Source organism: Erythrolamprus reginae, chromosome 8, assembly GCF_031021105.1.
Source record: "Erythrolamprus reginae isolate rEryReg1 chromosome 8, rEryReg1.hap1, whole genome shotgun sequence".
Classification (NCBI taxonomy): Eukaryota; Metazoa; Chordata; class Lepidosauria; order Squamata; family Dipsadidae; genus Erythrolamprus; species Erythrolamprus reginae.
Genome location: NC_091957.1, coordinates 13,956,776 through 13,971,467, shown reverse-complemented (window position 1 = coordinate 13,971,467; position 14,692 = coordinate 13,956,776). Strand labels below are relative to the sequence as shown.

The 14,692-nt window shown below is 40.2% G+C and overlaps 1 protein-coding gene across 1 annotated transcript in view; it reads left to right on the top strand.

Annotated features, from left to right (window-relative positions):
- Positions 1–10,616, top strand: part of LOC139170718 (vomeronasal type-2 receptor 26-like) — a 42,636-nt gene extending 32,020 nt beyond the window's left edge. Inside the window, exons 3-6 of the mRNA XM_070758207.1 lie at positions 2,314–3,108; positions 5,648–5,860; positions 7,572–7,698; positions 9,706–10,616. Of these exons, the coding sequence (XP_070614308.1) occupies positions 2,314–3,108; positions 5,648–5,860; positions 7,572–7,698; positions 9,706–10,616 (2,046 nt within the window). The remainder of the gene's footprint in view (positions 1–2,313; positions 3,109–5,647; positions 5,861–7,571; positions 7,699–9,705) is intronic.
- Positions 10,617–14,692: the final 4,076 nt, after the last annotated feature.

The following is a 14,692-nucleotide window of genomic DNA, read 5'->3' as shown; positions in this document are numbered from 1 at the left end:
ACAGAGATTATAAATAAATTTTATTTTATTCTTTGACAAAAATTACTAGATTAGTGGACATAGGAAATGCAGCGGACATAGTATACTTGGATTACAGAAAGGCTTTGACACAACCACAACTTCTTTTTTGGTAAGCTAAAAATATGTGGGATAGACAGCATCACCCCAGATGGACTCAATTTGTGTTCCTCAAACAGAACTACATCTATATGGAGAGAAGCAATTTAGGCCCAGTATTCTTCACCATTTTCATCAATGATTTGGTTAGGGGATAGATGGGGAAATCATCAAATTTGCAGATGACACTTTTGCAATGGCAGGAAAGCCAAGACCCCAGATGATAGGCTTGAGATCCAGATGGATCTAGATAGACTTGAACACTGGTCCTACCTAGCAAAATGTAATTCAGTGTAGAGAAATGTATGGTTTTACACTCAGGCTAGAAATACCAAATGTCTACTTATAGTTTAGGTGAAACCTGGCTCAGTATTGTTATTGTTATTGTTGTTGTTGTTATTGTTATTGTTTATTAGATTTGTATGCCGCCCCTCTCCGCAGACTCAATAGCAGTGATTGTGAGAGCAATCTTGGAGTCCTAGTGGGCAATCCCTTAAATATGAGCCAGCAGCGTGTGGCAGCAGCCAAAAAAAGCAATTCATTTCTAGATTGCATCAACAGAAAGACAGAATCAAGATTATATGAAGTATTAGTATCATTTTATGATGCTTTGGCAAGACCACACTTTCAATTCCGAATCCAATTTTGATCAATATATTAGTTAAAAAAGATGTAAAGACTCTAGAATGAGTGCAGAAAAGAGGAACTAATATGAAAGGCATGGAAACTAAAACATACAAGGAACATACATTTCCTAATGGTGAGGAATGGAACGTCTCGCCTTCATAAGTTGTGGGTGCTCCATCACTCAAGGCTTTTCAAAAGAAACTGGACAGCCACTTGTTTGGAATAGTAGAATGTCTCCTGCTTGAGCTAGGAGACCTCCAAGGTCCCTTCCAAACCTTTTATTCTGTTATAAGTTCTGTTATAGGTACACATGTGTAGCATGCTAAATACTTATTGGAACACAATGATTTACACTTCAAAAGTTATGGTCTTTGGAAAGCAACATCACAGCCATAGATGCCTATTTGATAGTAATCTAGTAGAGTAAGTAACACCTTTCCTTACCTGGGGTTGTTTTCTCTGAGACTGAATTTTGACTCCCTCATCATCAAAGCAGCTCATTTAGATCAAAGACATGAGTGAAAGTGCTGCTTAAATGAAAACTTCATAGCTCTCCAATGTCTTCAGCCCTAATTATCAAAGTATAAGAGGGCAAGGTTTTCCCCATGTTCTTACATCAATCTACTGTTTGGGGCTTGAAAGAGAAATCACTAGCAGAACCAACAAAAGGACTCCAGCTGCTGCCCTCACAATTGTATTAGGAATTTACACAATTTCTTCTTTGTCTAAAATCAGAAAATATATGTATTGGCATAATATTTAAAGCTAAAAAGAATCCTCCACAAAGAATATGGGATCTAGGAGGAAAAAGAGATGCAGCAATCTTCAAAAATTATAATAATTTAATTCAATTTAATTTAATTGATTTATGTGATGCCCAATCTAATAATAATCATCATAATCATCATAATCATCATAATCATCATAATCATCATAATCATCATAATCATCATAATCATCATAATCATCATAATCATCATAATCATCATAATCATAATCATAATCATCATAATCATAATCATAATCATAATCATAATCATAATCATAATCATAATCATAATCATAATCATAATCATAATCATAATCATAATCATAATCATAATCATAATCATAATCATAATCATAATCACAATCACAATCACAATCACAATCATAATCACAATCATAATCATAACAACCATAACCATAATCATAATAACAACAATAATAATAACAATAATAATAACAACAATAATAATAATAATAATAACAACAACAACAACAACAATAATAATAGAACCTTTGTACGAATAGTATACTTCCGTGGGCATTTCCATGTGTTAATCTAATTGTGATAAATTGTAGGGTGATATAGTGATATTATATAATTGTTTATAGTTTTTTAATTTGTTTGCTATTTCCATTATTATGATACAATCTTGCTAGTATTATTTCTTTATTATTTTAAACAATGTTAATTAGAAAACTATTCTAATACACTTATGAGAACCAGGTTGGATTATTAAATGCTAGCCTTTTGCACTTGATCTGACCTCAAATATAAAACAGATTTCTTCATTGCTTTTTCAGATCAGTTACGAACCTTCTTCAGAGGCTTTGAGTAATAAAAGCAAATTCCCCTTTTTCCACCGGATGCTCCCTAAACAAGGGTTCCAGTATCCAGCCATTGTCCAACTGCTTCTCCATTTCAGGTGGACCTTGATTGGTCTCTTTGCTTCAGACACAGAGAAGGGAGAGGATTTCATGAGGACTTTCCCTCCTATGCTTGTCAGGAATGGAATTTGTGTGGTTATCTCACAACAATTTTCAAAAATTGAACATGTAGCCCCCCTCAGGGATGCCCTCTCTAAGTGGAGACAAGTCAATGTCTTTGTTCACTTCATAGAACTTGATTCCATTTGGGACAGAATTTTTCCTTTCCATGAAACATTTCTGCGCTTGCCAGGACCCATTGAAGGGAAAGTCTGGATCCTCACAAATTTTGTAGGGTATGCAATAAACAAGCACAGACCTCTCAAATACATCCATAGTATTTTGAACTTTGGTTATCTAACAAAAAAGGGGCCAGAAGATGAGGCCTTTGAACCCTATTTCTTTGTGGAAGAAAAGTTTCAAGATCATTATTTTCTTTGTTCTCTTTCTAAGCACATCTTTTCTTTCAAAGGCCGCAGAAGATGCACCCAGAAAGCACCGCTGGAGACCCAGGAGAAAAAGGACAGGATCCAGCTCACAAATTACTCTCAATATTACAGTATCATGAAGACTCTGGCCCAGACCTTGAAGGCTGCATATTCTTCCAAATTGAAAAGGAGAAGGAAGAAGGGTGAAAATATGTTGGGGTCTCCAAGGCTGCAGCCATGGCAGGTAGGGGTATGGATGCATTAATCTTAGATCCTTTGGAGAAGGAATCTAGAAGAGAAGGAGGGGAACTATCTCAACAGATCTGGGCAATTTAATTACTCAGGGAATAATGGTTCCAATGACTAGATACCATGGCATTTCTATATTAAACACTGCTAATTTGAAAATGCTGTTATTTTCTAAAATATTTTTGTATGTATGGTTTTGTAATTAGCATCATGGAATTTTACTTTTATAAATATGGAGGATACCCTGAGACCATCTAGCCCGAACCCTCCTCTCTGCAGGAATCCCAGTTAAAGCTTCTCTGAAAGATGGCTGCTCTGTCTTTGCATTCAGCTAATCCATGAAGAAGAGACTGAACCTCTCTGTTTTACTGGCTCAGCTCTAAAGAGTTGTGTGAACTGGTAGCAGTAGCAGTGGGATGCTCCACCCAGTCAGCCACACATCATTAAAATATGCCCCTTGCATGCATGTTCACAGTTGCAACCTACCCCTGATCTGCTCATTATTACTCGAGTGTCACATATGGAAAAATGAATTCAGTTACAAGAGAGGAGATAAAGTAATATCTCGTCTTACGAATAATTGGTTCCCGGGGGAGGTTCGTAAGACGAACCTCCCATAGGTGACAATGTAAAGTCAATTAATCTGTGCAACAACAAAAAACGCAAAAAAAACCGCCACCGCCCGGCTGTCACCTTTTGAAACAGCTGAAGGGCTTCTCAGCGTCCTCCTGAACCCAAACGCCAAACCCAAACTTCCGGGTTCGGCGTTCGGGAGGCTGCCGAGAAGCCCCCAGGCTGTTTTAAAAGGTGACAGTCGGGCGGCGGGGCTTCTCAGAGGCCTCCCAAATCCGAACTTTTGCCGAACTTCCGGGTTCGGCATTCAGGAGGCCGGCGAGAAGCTCCACCGCCCGGCTGTCATCTTTTAAAACAGCCGGGGGGCTTCTCGGCGGCCTCCCGAACGCCGAACCTGGAAGTTCGGGTTTGGCGTTCGGGTTCGGGAGGACGCTGAAAAGCCCCCCCGGCTGTTTCAAAAAGCGACAGCCGGGCGGCGGGGATTTTTGGCGGTGGCGGCAGCGGGTTCGTAAGAAGGAAAAAGTTCATAAGAAGAGGCAAAAAAATTCTGAACCCCGGGTTCGTATCTCGGGTTGTTCATAAGACGAGGGGTTCGTATCATGAGGTACCACTGTATTAGCTGAATGAGAGAGAAAAATATCAAAAAAGGTTGAGCTGTTTTAGAGCTGAGCCAATAAAGCAGAGAGGTTCAGTCTCCTCTTCATGAAGAGGAGACTCTTCCCACCACCTTCTCCCTCATTCCAGCAAGAGAGAAAAGTTGGAGATTCATCCCTTTTGTTCTCTATGTGTCCATTAGTTTCCCAACCCTTCCCAGCCCTTCCTTCTGTTTCCCTCCATTCTGAACAATCCCAGCACCTTCTCCCTCATTATATTTATTAGATTTGTATGCCGCCCCTTTCCGTAGACTCGGGGTGGCTTACAGCAATGATAAAAACAATATATAATAACAAATCTAATAGTTAGAGTCTAAATAACAATAATACATTTAAAAAGGCTAAAAAGCAAGAAACCCCAATATATAAAAAACATACATGCAGTCATATCATACATAAAAAACTACATAGGTAGGGGGAGATGTTTCAGTTCCCCCACGCCTGACGACAGAGGTAGGTTTTAAGGAGTTTGCGAAAGGCAAGGAGGGTGGGGGCAGTTCTAATCTCTGGAGGGAGATGATTCCAGAGGGTCGGAGCCACCACAGAGAAGGCTCTTCCTCTGGGTCCCGCCAAACCACATTGTTTAGTTGACGGGACCCGGAGGAGACCAACTCTGTGGGATCTAACCGGTCGCTGGGATTCATGCGGCAGAAGTCTTGGTCTGCAGTGCTCTATAGTGACGTTTTGAGGGTAGGAGTTGAAACAATTTATGACCAGGGTGTGAGGGATCCATAAATATCTGAGAATGACTTTAGGGAGGAGGAGAAGAGAGCCTGCCAAGGGAAGAATCAGATAAGAGGGGAGAATCCAGCAACTGCATAATGAGAGAGAAAGCAACTCAGAAAGGATCCTGGCTAACCTTTCAGGCTGAGAGGTGGGAGATTTGTTCTTTCAGAATTGCAACATTTGATAAATGTTGCATTAACCAAGTAGAATCACTTAATCAAGTAGAATTACCACATCTAGAGGTTTTTTCCATCAGGATGACCAAGGAGAAGATAAACCTGACAACTTTCTTCTTGATAAACCCATGCCTTTTGTTTTTAAAGAGTTTATGAATTATCTTTCCCCCTCTCTATTCAATTTATTTCTCATCTGCTCTAGAATGTTCCCAATTTTGTCAATGATATTTTCTCTATATTTTGTCAGCATATGGTTGAGATACTTTTCACAAAGATAACAGCAGTATAATTTATAATTTTGAGATTAGACAAGTGTAGAAGAAAGATTCAATGTAGAAGAAAGATTCAATGTGGAATAGGAAACAAAGTTTTCTGTATTTCAAATTCCTGCATGTTTCCATTCTAGTTTCATCCTTTTCTGGAGAAGAATGAATTTTGGAATATTTCCAACTTTAATCTGTACTTGAACCCAAATGGAGAGATAGCAGCAGATCTTTTTATTGTTAGCTTGTTGGTTCTCTCCAAGGAGGATGACAGGAGAGAGACTCTGGCATATTTTGAAAGACAAAGACTTTCTATCAACCAAGATGCTCTTTCACAGCTAAAGTTGCTCAATAAGGTGGGAGAAATTTTGCTGTCTTTTCTCTGTTTTCCAAAGCCCAGGGTCCCATTTTGAGTGGGGAAAGCCTAGAACAGTGATGGCCTATGGTACGGGTGCCACAGGTGGCACGTGGAGTCATATCTGCTGGCACCTGAGCCGTTGCCCTAGCTCGGCTCCAATGTGCATGTGTGCGCCAGCCAGCTGATTTTTGGCTTGCACAGAGGCTCTGGGAGGGCATTTTTGGCTTCCAGAGAGCCTCCAGGGGAATGGGGGAAGGCATTTTTACCCTTTCTCAGCTCCAGGGAAGCGTTTGGAGCCAGGGTAAGGTGAAACACAAGCCTACTGGGCCCACCAGAAGTTGGGAAGCAGGCCATTTCTGGCCTCCACGAGACTTCTGGGGGTTGGGGGAAGCTGTTTTCACCCTCCTGGGACATTGAATTATGGGTGTGGGCACTTGTGCATGCACAATAGTGCACGTGCATGTTCTTTCGACACCCAAGGGAAAAAGGGTTCACTGTTACTGGCCTAGAGTCTCCAGGGTGGTTGGCCTTCCATGCAGGTTGGTTTCATCTAATGGAAGTTCTTCGATAGACATGACCTAAGTGGAATAGCTTTGCCATGTTTTATGGAAATCTTTCAAAATCTTCCTGGTCAGAGGTTTCTTTCTTCATCACATTAAAAAAACTGAATGAAATAAAAGTTTCTGAAATATTTTACTGTAAACTTTATTCTCAGTTTTAAATCTTTTTTCTGCAATTCCGTCCCTCCTGACTTCATTAAATAGAAAAATAGTTTATTGTAATGTTAAATTCAAAAAGCAAAAGGGAGGAACTAAATGAAGAATCTGCCAGTTGTTATACCTCCTGCATCTGTTTAGAAGGAGTCAGAAGGTTCATATTGACCTCAGTGAAGACCAGAGACTAATTGTCTCCATCCATTTCTGTTCTGTCGAGGTCTCTTGTAGAATCCTCCTGAAAATTCACAGACACAAATTTCAGACACACACACGTTTGAAAATTCAAAACAATGTTCTTTATACCGAAAATCCAAATAAACTAAGCTCTCTTTTTGTATAGCAAAGAGCACTCGTCTCCAAACAAACTGGTAATTTGTACAAGTCCATTATCAGTTCTGAGATACTTAGCTTGCAGCTGTGAGGCAATTCACAGTCCTTCTTCTTTCACAAAGTGAAACACACTTTGCTCTGGTTTAGTTTCAAAGTGGGGAAAAATCAGTGCACACAGGTCGAAGTCAGCAAGGCATTCACGAAACACAACGATCAGATAATCCTGCACAATGGCCAAACCCACAGGCTGCTATTTATAGCAGCCTCACTAAGTACCACAGCCTCACCCAACCACAGGTGGCCTCATTTTCTTTGATAATAATCTCTCAGTTGTTGCTGCCTATCCATCGCTCTCCGCATGCGTGGCTGTATCATTAACTCTTGTTCCAAATCCAAGGAGGATCTAGATAATTGATCTCCTTCTGAGCTGTCTGCCACACTCTCCTCCTCCCTGTCACTCATGTCTTCTTGGTCAGAGGACCCTTCATCATCAGATTCCACCGAGGGCAAAACAGGCCTGCGGCATGTGGATGTGTCCACCACATCCACAGTCCTTGGGGCAGGAGCTGGACCAGAGCTAATCACAACACATTTCTATCTCCGTTTTCCATGGATGGAAAGTCCTAATATATTTTCTTTGGAATTCTTTATTTTTCTGCTCAGTCTCTGCCTCAGTCCAAATGTGTGGAAAGTTGTCATCCTGGATTTGTCAAGAGAGCTCAAGAAGGAGAACCACCTTGCTGCTATGACTGTGTTCCTTGTCCGGAGGGGACCTTCTCCACTCAAGAAGGTGGGTCATAGTGAGGAAAATGGGAGGCTTTTTGGAACTGTATCCCTCCAGAACCTTTTCATGAAAGTGCAAATTAAAAAGCAAATTGAAGCAAACCTGTTTTTTTTAAACCTGCACAATTTCTTTTCTTTTTTTAATTTTTAATTGAAAAGTATATAGTACAGAAAGTAAAACATCCATCAACCAATATTAAATGAAATAATAGCATTTAGAAAGAGAGCAAAACAGAAAAAACAGAAAGAAGAGAAAGAAAAAAAATTACAAAGAATAAACCAAAAACAAACAAACATTAGAGAGGCAACATGCTCTCTCTTTCCCTTCTTATTATATTTTATAGGCAAACAATTTAATACTCAATTAGCTGTTTCCCATATTAAAGTTTTTCATGCTTGCCTAATAGGTTAGCTCTGTGTTTCCAAAGAAAATAATAAGAGTATACAGATTATACTTTTCAGTTCTAGAGCTATCATAAGACTGTTTGAAAAAAGAAAAAGATTCAAATGTTACAATCATTAATTAGATCTTAAAACTCTTATTCAAAACAGTTTTAAATTATATACATTTGTAGCATGTCTAAATTAAGGGGGGAAAGGTTTTGGTTCTTATCTTAGTATATTTCCCCTTTGCTATATAAAAGAAGGACTATTCATTTCCGGGGGGGTTTTCTCCCCTTTTGTGTAGCCAATTATACCATTTATCCCAAATTTTGTAAAACTCTGTATCTTCCCTATCTTTAATGTTCATAGTCAATCTGTTCATTTCAGCCAATTCCATTGTCTTATTTATAATATGTAAGGTTAGTGGGTGCAAATTCCTCTTTCCGGTTTTGAGTGTAGCAGATTTTTGCACAATTTCTTATCTAAAAGGAAGTCAAACAAAAAGAATTTGAAGGAGGGCTGAGATGGGAGGAATGGGTGGCAGACTGGGCAAGCTTTACTAATAGCAGAGGAAATACTTCTGCTTTCTAGTTTGGATAAGTGCTGCTAAGTTTACCTTTGTACGAATAGTTTCTTTGAAACTTGATTACTTTTTTTAGGTCTACATTCTGAAAGACCTTGCAATTCACAATTTATTGGCTTCCCCTGGAGGGTCACTAAGAAGGTGTCATTTGTCCATAATGTTGTACTGTAGATGGTTATGGGGGGAACTCATTACACAAATAATCTGCCAGAGATGTACATCAATGAATCAATCAATCAATCAATCAATCAATCAATCAATCAATCAATCAATCAGAATAGAGTGGAAGGAAACTTGGAGGTCTTTTAATCCTACCCTCTGTTCAAGCAGGAGAACCTATATCATTTCAGAGAAGTGACTGTCCAGTCTCTTCTTAAAAACCTCCAATGTTGAAGAACCCAAAATCTCTGGAGTCCAGCTATTCCACTGCTTAATGGTTCTCACAGATAGGAAGTTTCTCCTTAATTCCAGGTTGTTTCCAGATGTTACAGGATATTTTAGATATCCTCCAATTTCTGTATTATTAACTGCCATGTGGAAGGACTCAGGATGTTTGAATAAAAAGAATATATGTTTCACTATTAACCTCTAATAATGTAGGTCACTATGAAGATTCTACACAGTACACAGGAAATAATTAACATCCTAAAACATCACTTAACTTCATATACAATAGAATAGAATAGAATAGAATTTTTATTGGCCAAGTGTGATTGGACACACAAGGAATTTGTCTTGGTGCATATGCTCTCAGCGTACATAATATAAAATATACATTTGTCAAGAATCATGTGGTACAATACTTAATGATTGTCATAGGGGTCAAATAAGCAATGAAGAAGCAATATTAATAAAAATCTTAGGATATAAGCAACAAGTTACAGTCATAGAGTCAACATGGGAGGAAATGGGTGAAAGGAATGATGAGAAAAAATAGTAGAATAGAAATTCAGATATATTTAGCTACATTGGGTGTTGTCCAAAAAAGGTATTTCTTGTAATATAAAAAACCAAAATATTAAATAAATATTGTGTTATATTTTTCAGATACTGAAAAATGCACCAAGTGTGCAGATAATAAATATCCAAATAAGCTCAGAGTCCAATGTATCCCCAAAGTTATAAACTTCCTGTCTTATGAAGAATTTCTGGGCATTATTCTGGTCTCTGTTGCCCTATTCTTCTTCCTAACCACAGGCCTTGTTTTAATCATCTTCATTCAATACCGAGAAACTCCCCTTGTCAAAGCCAACAACCGAGACCTCTCCTTCATATTTCTGTTCTCCCTACTGCTTTGCTTCTTGTCTTCTTTCCTCTTCATTGGTCAACCAAGAAAAGCCACTTGCCTTCTCCGCCAAATAGTTTTCAACCTCATCTTCTCAGTTGCCATTTCTTCTCTCTTGGCCAAAACCTTCATGGTGGTGCTGGCTTTCCTGGCCACAAAACCAGGAAACCGAATGAAAAGATGGTTAGGGAAGAGCTTAGCCAATTCCATCATTCTCTCCTCTTCTGCTGTCCAAATTCTCATCTGCTCCATCTGGGTGGGAGTTTCTCCCCCCTTCCCTGAATCTGACCTCCACTCCCAGCCTGGAGAGATCATCCTACAATGCAACGAAGGGGCCATTGTTATGTTCTACGTCACCTTCAGTTACATGGGCTTCCTGGCTGCCATCTGCTTCACGGTGGCTTTCCTGGCCAGGAATCTGCCTGGGGCCTTCAACGAAGCCAAGCTGATCACCTTCAGCATGCTGGTCTTCTGCAGTGTCTGGGTGACTTTTGTGCCCACCTATCTGAGCGCCAAAGGGAAATACATGGTGGCTGTGCAGGTCTTCTCCATCCTGGCCTCCAGTGCTGGTCTGCTGGTCTGCATCTTCATCCCCAAGTGCTACATTATCCTTCTGAGGCCAGAGCTGAACACAAAGGAGCAGCTTACAGCCAGAACAAATGCAAAAACATGAGATAAAACATAATTTTGGTATTGGAAGAATTGTTAATATTTCTTTTAGTTGAAAGGAGATGTTTATTCTTTCTATGGTATGCAGGAGTCAAAGAAAATAATTTCTGAATGTTCCAAAATAGGAAATTGTTAAATGACTGGAATTCTTGCAGCTCCCTTTCCTTTCAGATCAATAAATCTTGTTGAAGAGAACTCTGCGAAAGTCATTCAGAGGCACTTTCTTTTCAGCAATAGCTATTGAATGTGGCAATTTATAGACAACAATCTGAGCACTTCTTCCTATAGCTAAAAATGTGTATGTGAGAGAGAGTGAATGATCAGGAAAAGAGGTCAGGAGGAAGCTGTGAGAACCAACCACCAGCCTGTTTGCCTGATCCTCTCCATGAGAATGCCAGAATGATGTGAAATGCGATATTTGACTGGCTCTCAGTGGGGAGGGAAATACTCATCTCTCTTATTTCTTTCTTTTTAAAAAAGTTTATTTTTATTTTTATATAAGTCTTTCTAGATTTCTTGATTAAAATTCCTTTGCAGAAAGTGTTCAGGAGAACAGCTGTTTGGGATTATTATTTTTTGTTTGTGTACTTTGCACCAAAAAAGAGTAAATTTAAAAAAATTAAGTTTGTCATGAAATTTCCACTGTGTTTTTTCTTTCTTTCATCAACCAGAAAAATAAAATAGTAGTTTTCAGGCCCTTTAATTTTTCACTCTACAATTAAAATAGAGTATAATTTTTTATTCTTAATTTGTCATTGGTGCATGTGCTCTCAGTGTACATAAATATATATACAGTGATACCTCTTCTTACAAACGCCTCATCATACAAACTTTTCGAGATACAAACCCGGGGTTTAAGATTTTTTGCCTCTTCTTACAAACTATTTTCACCTTACAAACCCACTACCGCCGCTGGGATGCCCCGCCTTCGGACTTCCGTTGCCAGCGAAGCACACGTTTTTGCATTGCTGGGATTCCCCTGAGGCTCCCCTCCATGGGAAACCTCACCTCCCGGACTTCCATGTTTTGTGATGCTGCAGGGGAATCCCAGCAGCACAAAAATGGGTGCTTCGCTGGCAATGGAAGTCCGGAGGTGGGGTTTCCCAGCGAGGGGAGCCTCAGTGAAATTGCAGCATCGCAAAAACACAGAAGTTGGGAGGTGGGGTTTCTCATGGAGGGAAGGCTCAGGGGAATCCCAGCAGTGCAAAAACGGGCGCTTCGGATGGCAAAAAGGGGTGAATTTTGGGCTTGCACGCATTAATCGCTTTTCCATTGATTCCTATGGGAAACATTGTTTTGTCTTACAAACTTTTCACCTTAAGAACCTCATCCCAGAACCAATTAAGTTTATAAGACAAGGCATCACTGTACAGTGATCCCCCGTTTATTGCGTCCCCAACCATTGCGAACAGGGTACTTCGCTATTTTTCAACCCGGAAGTCAAAAATACCATCTACGCATGCGTGCCGGGCACGCATGCGTAGATGGCAGCGGCTTCCCTGGGTCTTCCCCCTCTTGCTGGCGTCAGCGAGGAGTTTCCCCACCGCCCACGCAAACTCCTCGCTGCCGCCCGCCCTTCGCCCGCCCACGCCGTTCATTCTCGCCGCTTTTGAGCTGAGTCCGGGAGCGAATTCGCTTCCGGACTCAGCTCAAAACCGCCGATAGCAAGCGGCAAGGAACGGCTTGTCTCGGCGCTTTCGAGCTGTCAGCTCGAAAGCGCCGAGAGAAGCCGTTCCTTGCCGCTTGGTATCGCCGGTTTTGAGCTGAATCCGGAAGCGAATTCGCTTCCGGATTCAGCTCAAAACCGGCGATACCAAGCGGCAAGGAACGGCTTCTCTCGGCGCTTTCGAGCTGACAGCTCGAAAGCGCCGAGACAAGCCGTTCCTTGCCGCTTGGTATCGCCGGTTTTGAGCTGAATCCGGAAGCGAATTCGCTTCCGGATTCAGCTCAAAACCGGCGAGAGCCAGCGCCCCCGGACCCCCAACCCGGGTTTGGGGGGCTGCTAGGAAGCCCTCCATGCCGGCGGCAAACAGCCGCCCCGCCCCCGATCTTCGGCTCCTCGCTAGCGCTGTGGGAGTAAAAACACCGTCTGCACATGCGCAGACGGTGTTTTTACTTCCGCATCGCTACTTCGCGAAAACCCGCTCGTTGCGGGGGCTCCTGGAACGGAACCCTCGCAACGAGCGGGGGATCACTGTATATACTTTTGTCAAGAATCATAAGGTTCAACACTTAATGATTTTCATAGGGTACAAATAAGCAATCAAGAAACAATCGATACTAATATAAATTGTAAGGATACAAGCAACAAGTTACAGTCATACAGTCATAAGTGGGAGGAGATGGGTGATAGAAATTTCTACATAAAGCATTTCCTCTGATCCACTTCCAAGCTTGTCTTGTCTGTGAAGGGCTGGAGAAGATGTCCAGAGGTTTCATTTTAAGGACATAAGAAAAACTCTGATGGATTAGACCAAGATCAGTCCAAGATTCACAGTGATCACACAAATACTTCTGGTTCTCCCACAAGCAGAAGGCAGTGATTTATGGCTTTGCCCATGATGGAACACGCATTTTCCCATAATTTGACTTTCCTCTATCACACCACACAATATTGCAGGCTCGGCCATCTCGCTGTATAAGAATCCCCAATTCTGGTATCCCAAATTAATTTGAGAATGTTTTAGCAAGTTTCATACTCCCAATCAAAAAGGACTAAGGCGGGACTGGAACTCAGGAATCTCCTGGCGATTGGCCCAAAGTCATCCAGGGTGTTTATATGCTAAGGGAGGATTCGAACTCTGAGCCAGATGGTTTTCATGCCAAAGCGAGGATTAGAACTCAAAGTCCTTTGATGCTGGGCTCCAAGTTCTCCATTTGGCTTTATTTATTTTATTTTATTCATATTTTATTATATATGTGTGTGTGTATATTATATACACATACACACACACACACACACACACATATGTAATATTTATGTATTTTTAAAACTCTGTTAGAATATTCGTGATTGGGAGAGCCAGTGTTAACAAGGTCAGCCAATGAATAGGCATAGCAACTAAGTCAGCCAATGAGAGCCAAACACTTCTGAATCTGTGCAGAGAATCGAAACTGAAAACTTAAGCTTAATAATAAATATACAGAATAATAAACTTAAAATCCGTTAAGAGGGTTTATTCCCTTTTGTGTCTCATATTCCTTTTTGGACCATAGGATGGCACGGCATTCTGTCCCTTGGCTATAGTGCTGTGGCCATCGAAAAGGCCTAGGATGGCCTCAATGTTAAATCCTACGAGATGGAAAACTGCTGTTCTGTGGTCAAAACAGATATTGCAGCCGCAAAAAGAAACTAACCTTTTAAATAGGATTTTAAAGTTATTACCCTGTATATTTTAAAAATATTATTAATATTAATAGGTTAACAGGAGGCGCCTTTGCTGCGACCCAGGAACAGAAAAAGAAATCCTGTCTCAAAAGCCTTAAAACAAGCTAAAGCCCATGATGACCTATTAATACTAATGATGTTTTAATAATAAAGGATAATCTCTCTTCACATACAAACAACATAAAACCTACACAACTAACTCTTACATAAGGTGACCAGATTTTAACATTGGTAAAGCGAGACATCATTGACCGGGGGGGGGGGGGGTGTTTCTATGAAATAAATAAATAAATTACTTACTTAAATTATCTGAGATGAGGAGAGTGTGTATATGTCGTGGAAGAGAACTGGATGGTATTTTTCTCTGGGCTGGGTCAATGAAGTTTGATGTTACTACATGATTTATGCAATTAAAATCAATATCTGGTTTAGAACCTGGTTTTTTTCTTTTTTATATGATAAATAGGATGCAGTAGAACAGGGGTAGGATTATGCAATCTATGATTAAGCAATTCTTGATTTAATATGTATTGAAACAAAAAAGATTTTAAGTATGAGATCTGCCTAAATATTTGAATATTTACATGGAAATTCATACAAACTAGCTGTACTGATTTTGTTGAATATAAGGAAAATTTGATAATTATGATGAAAATGAATAGAAGATAAAAGGTTTAACAATATGTCTAAAG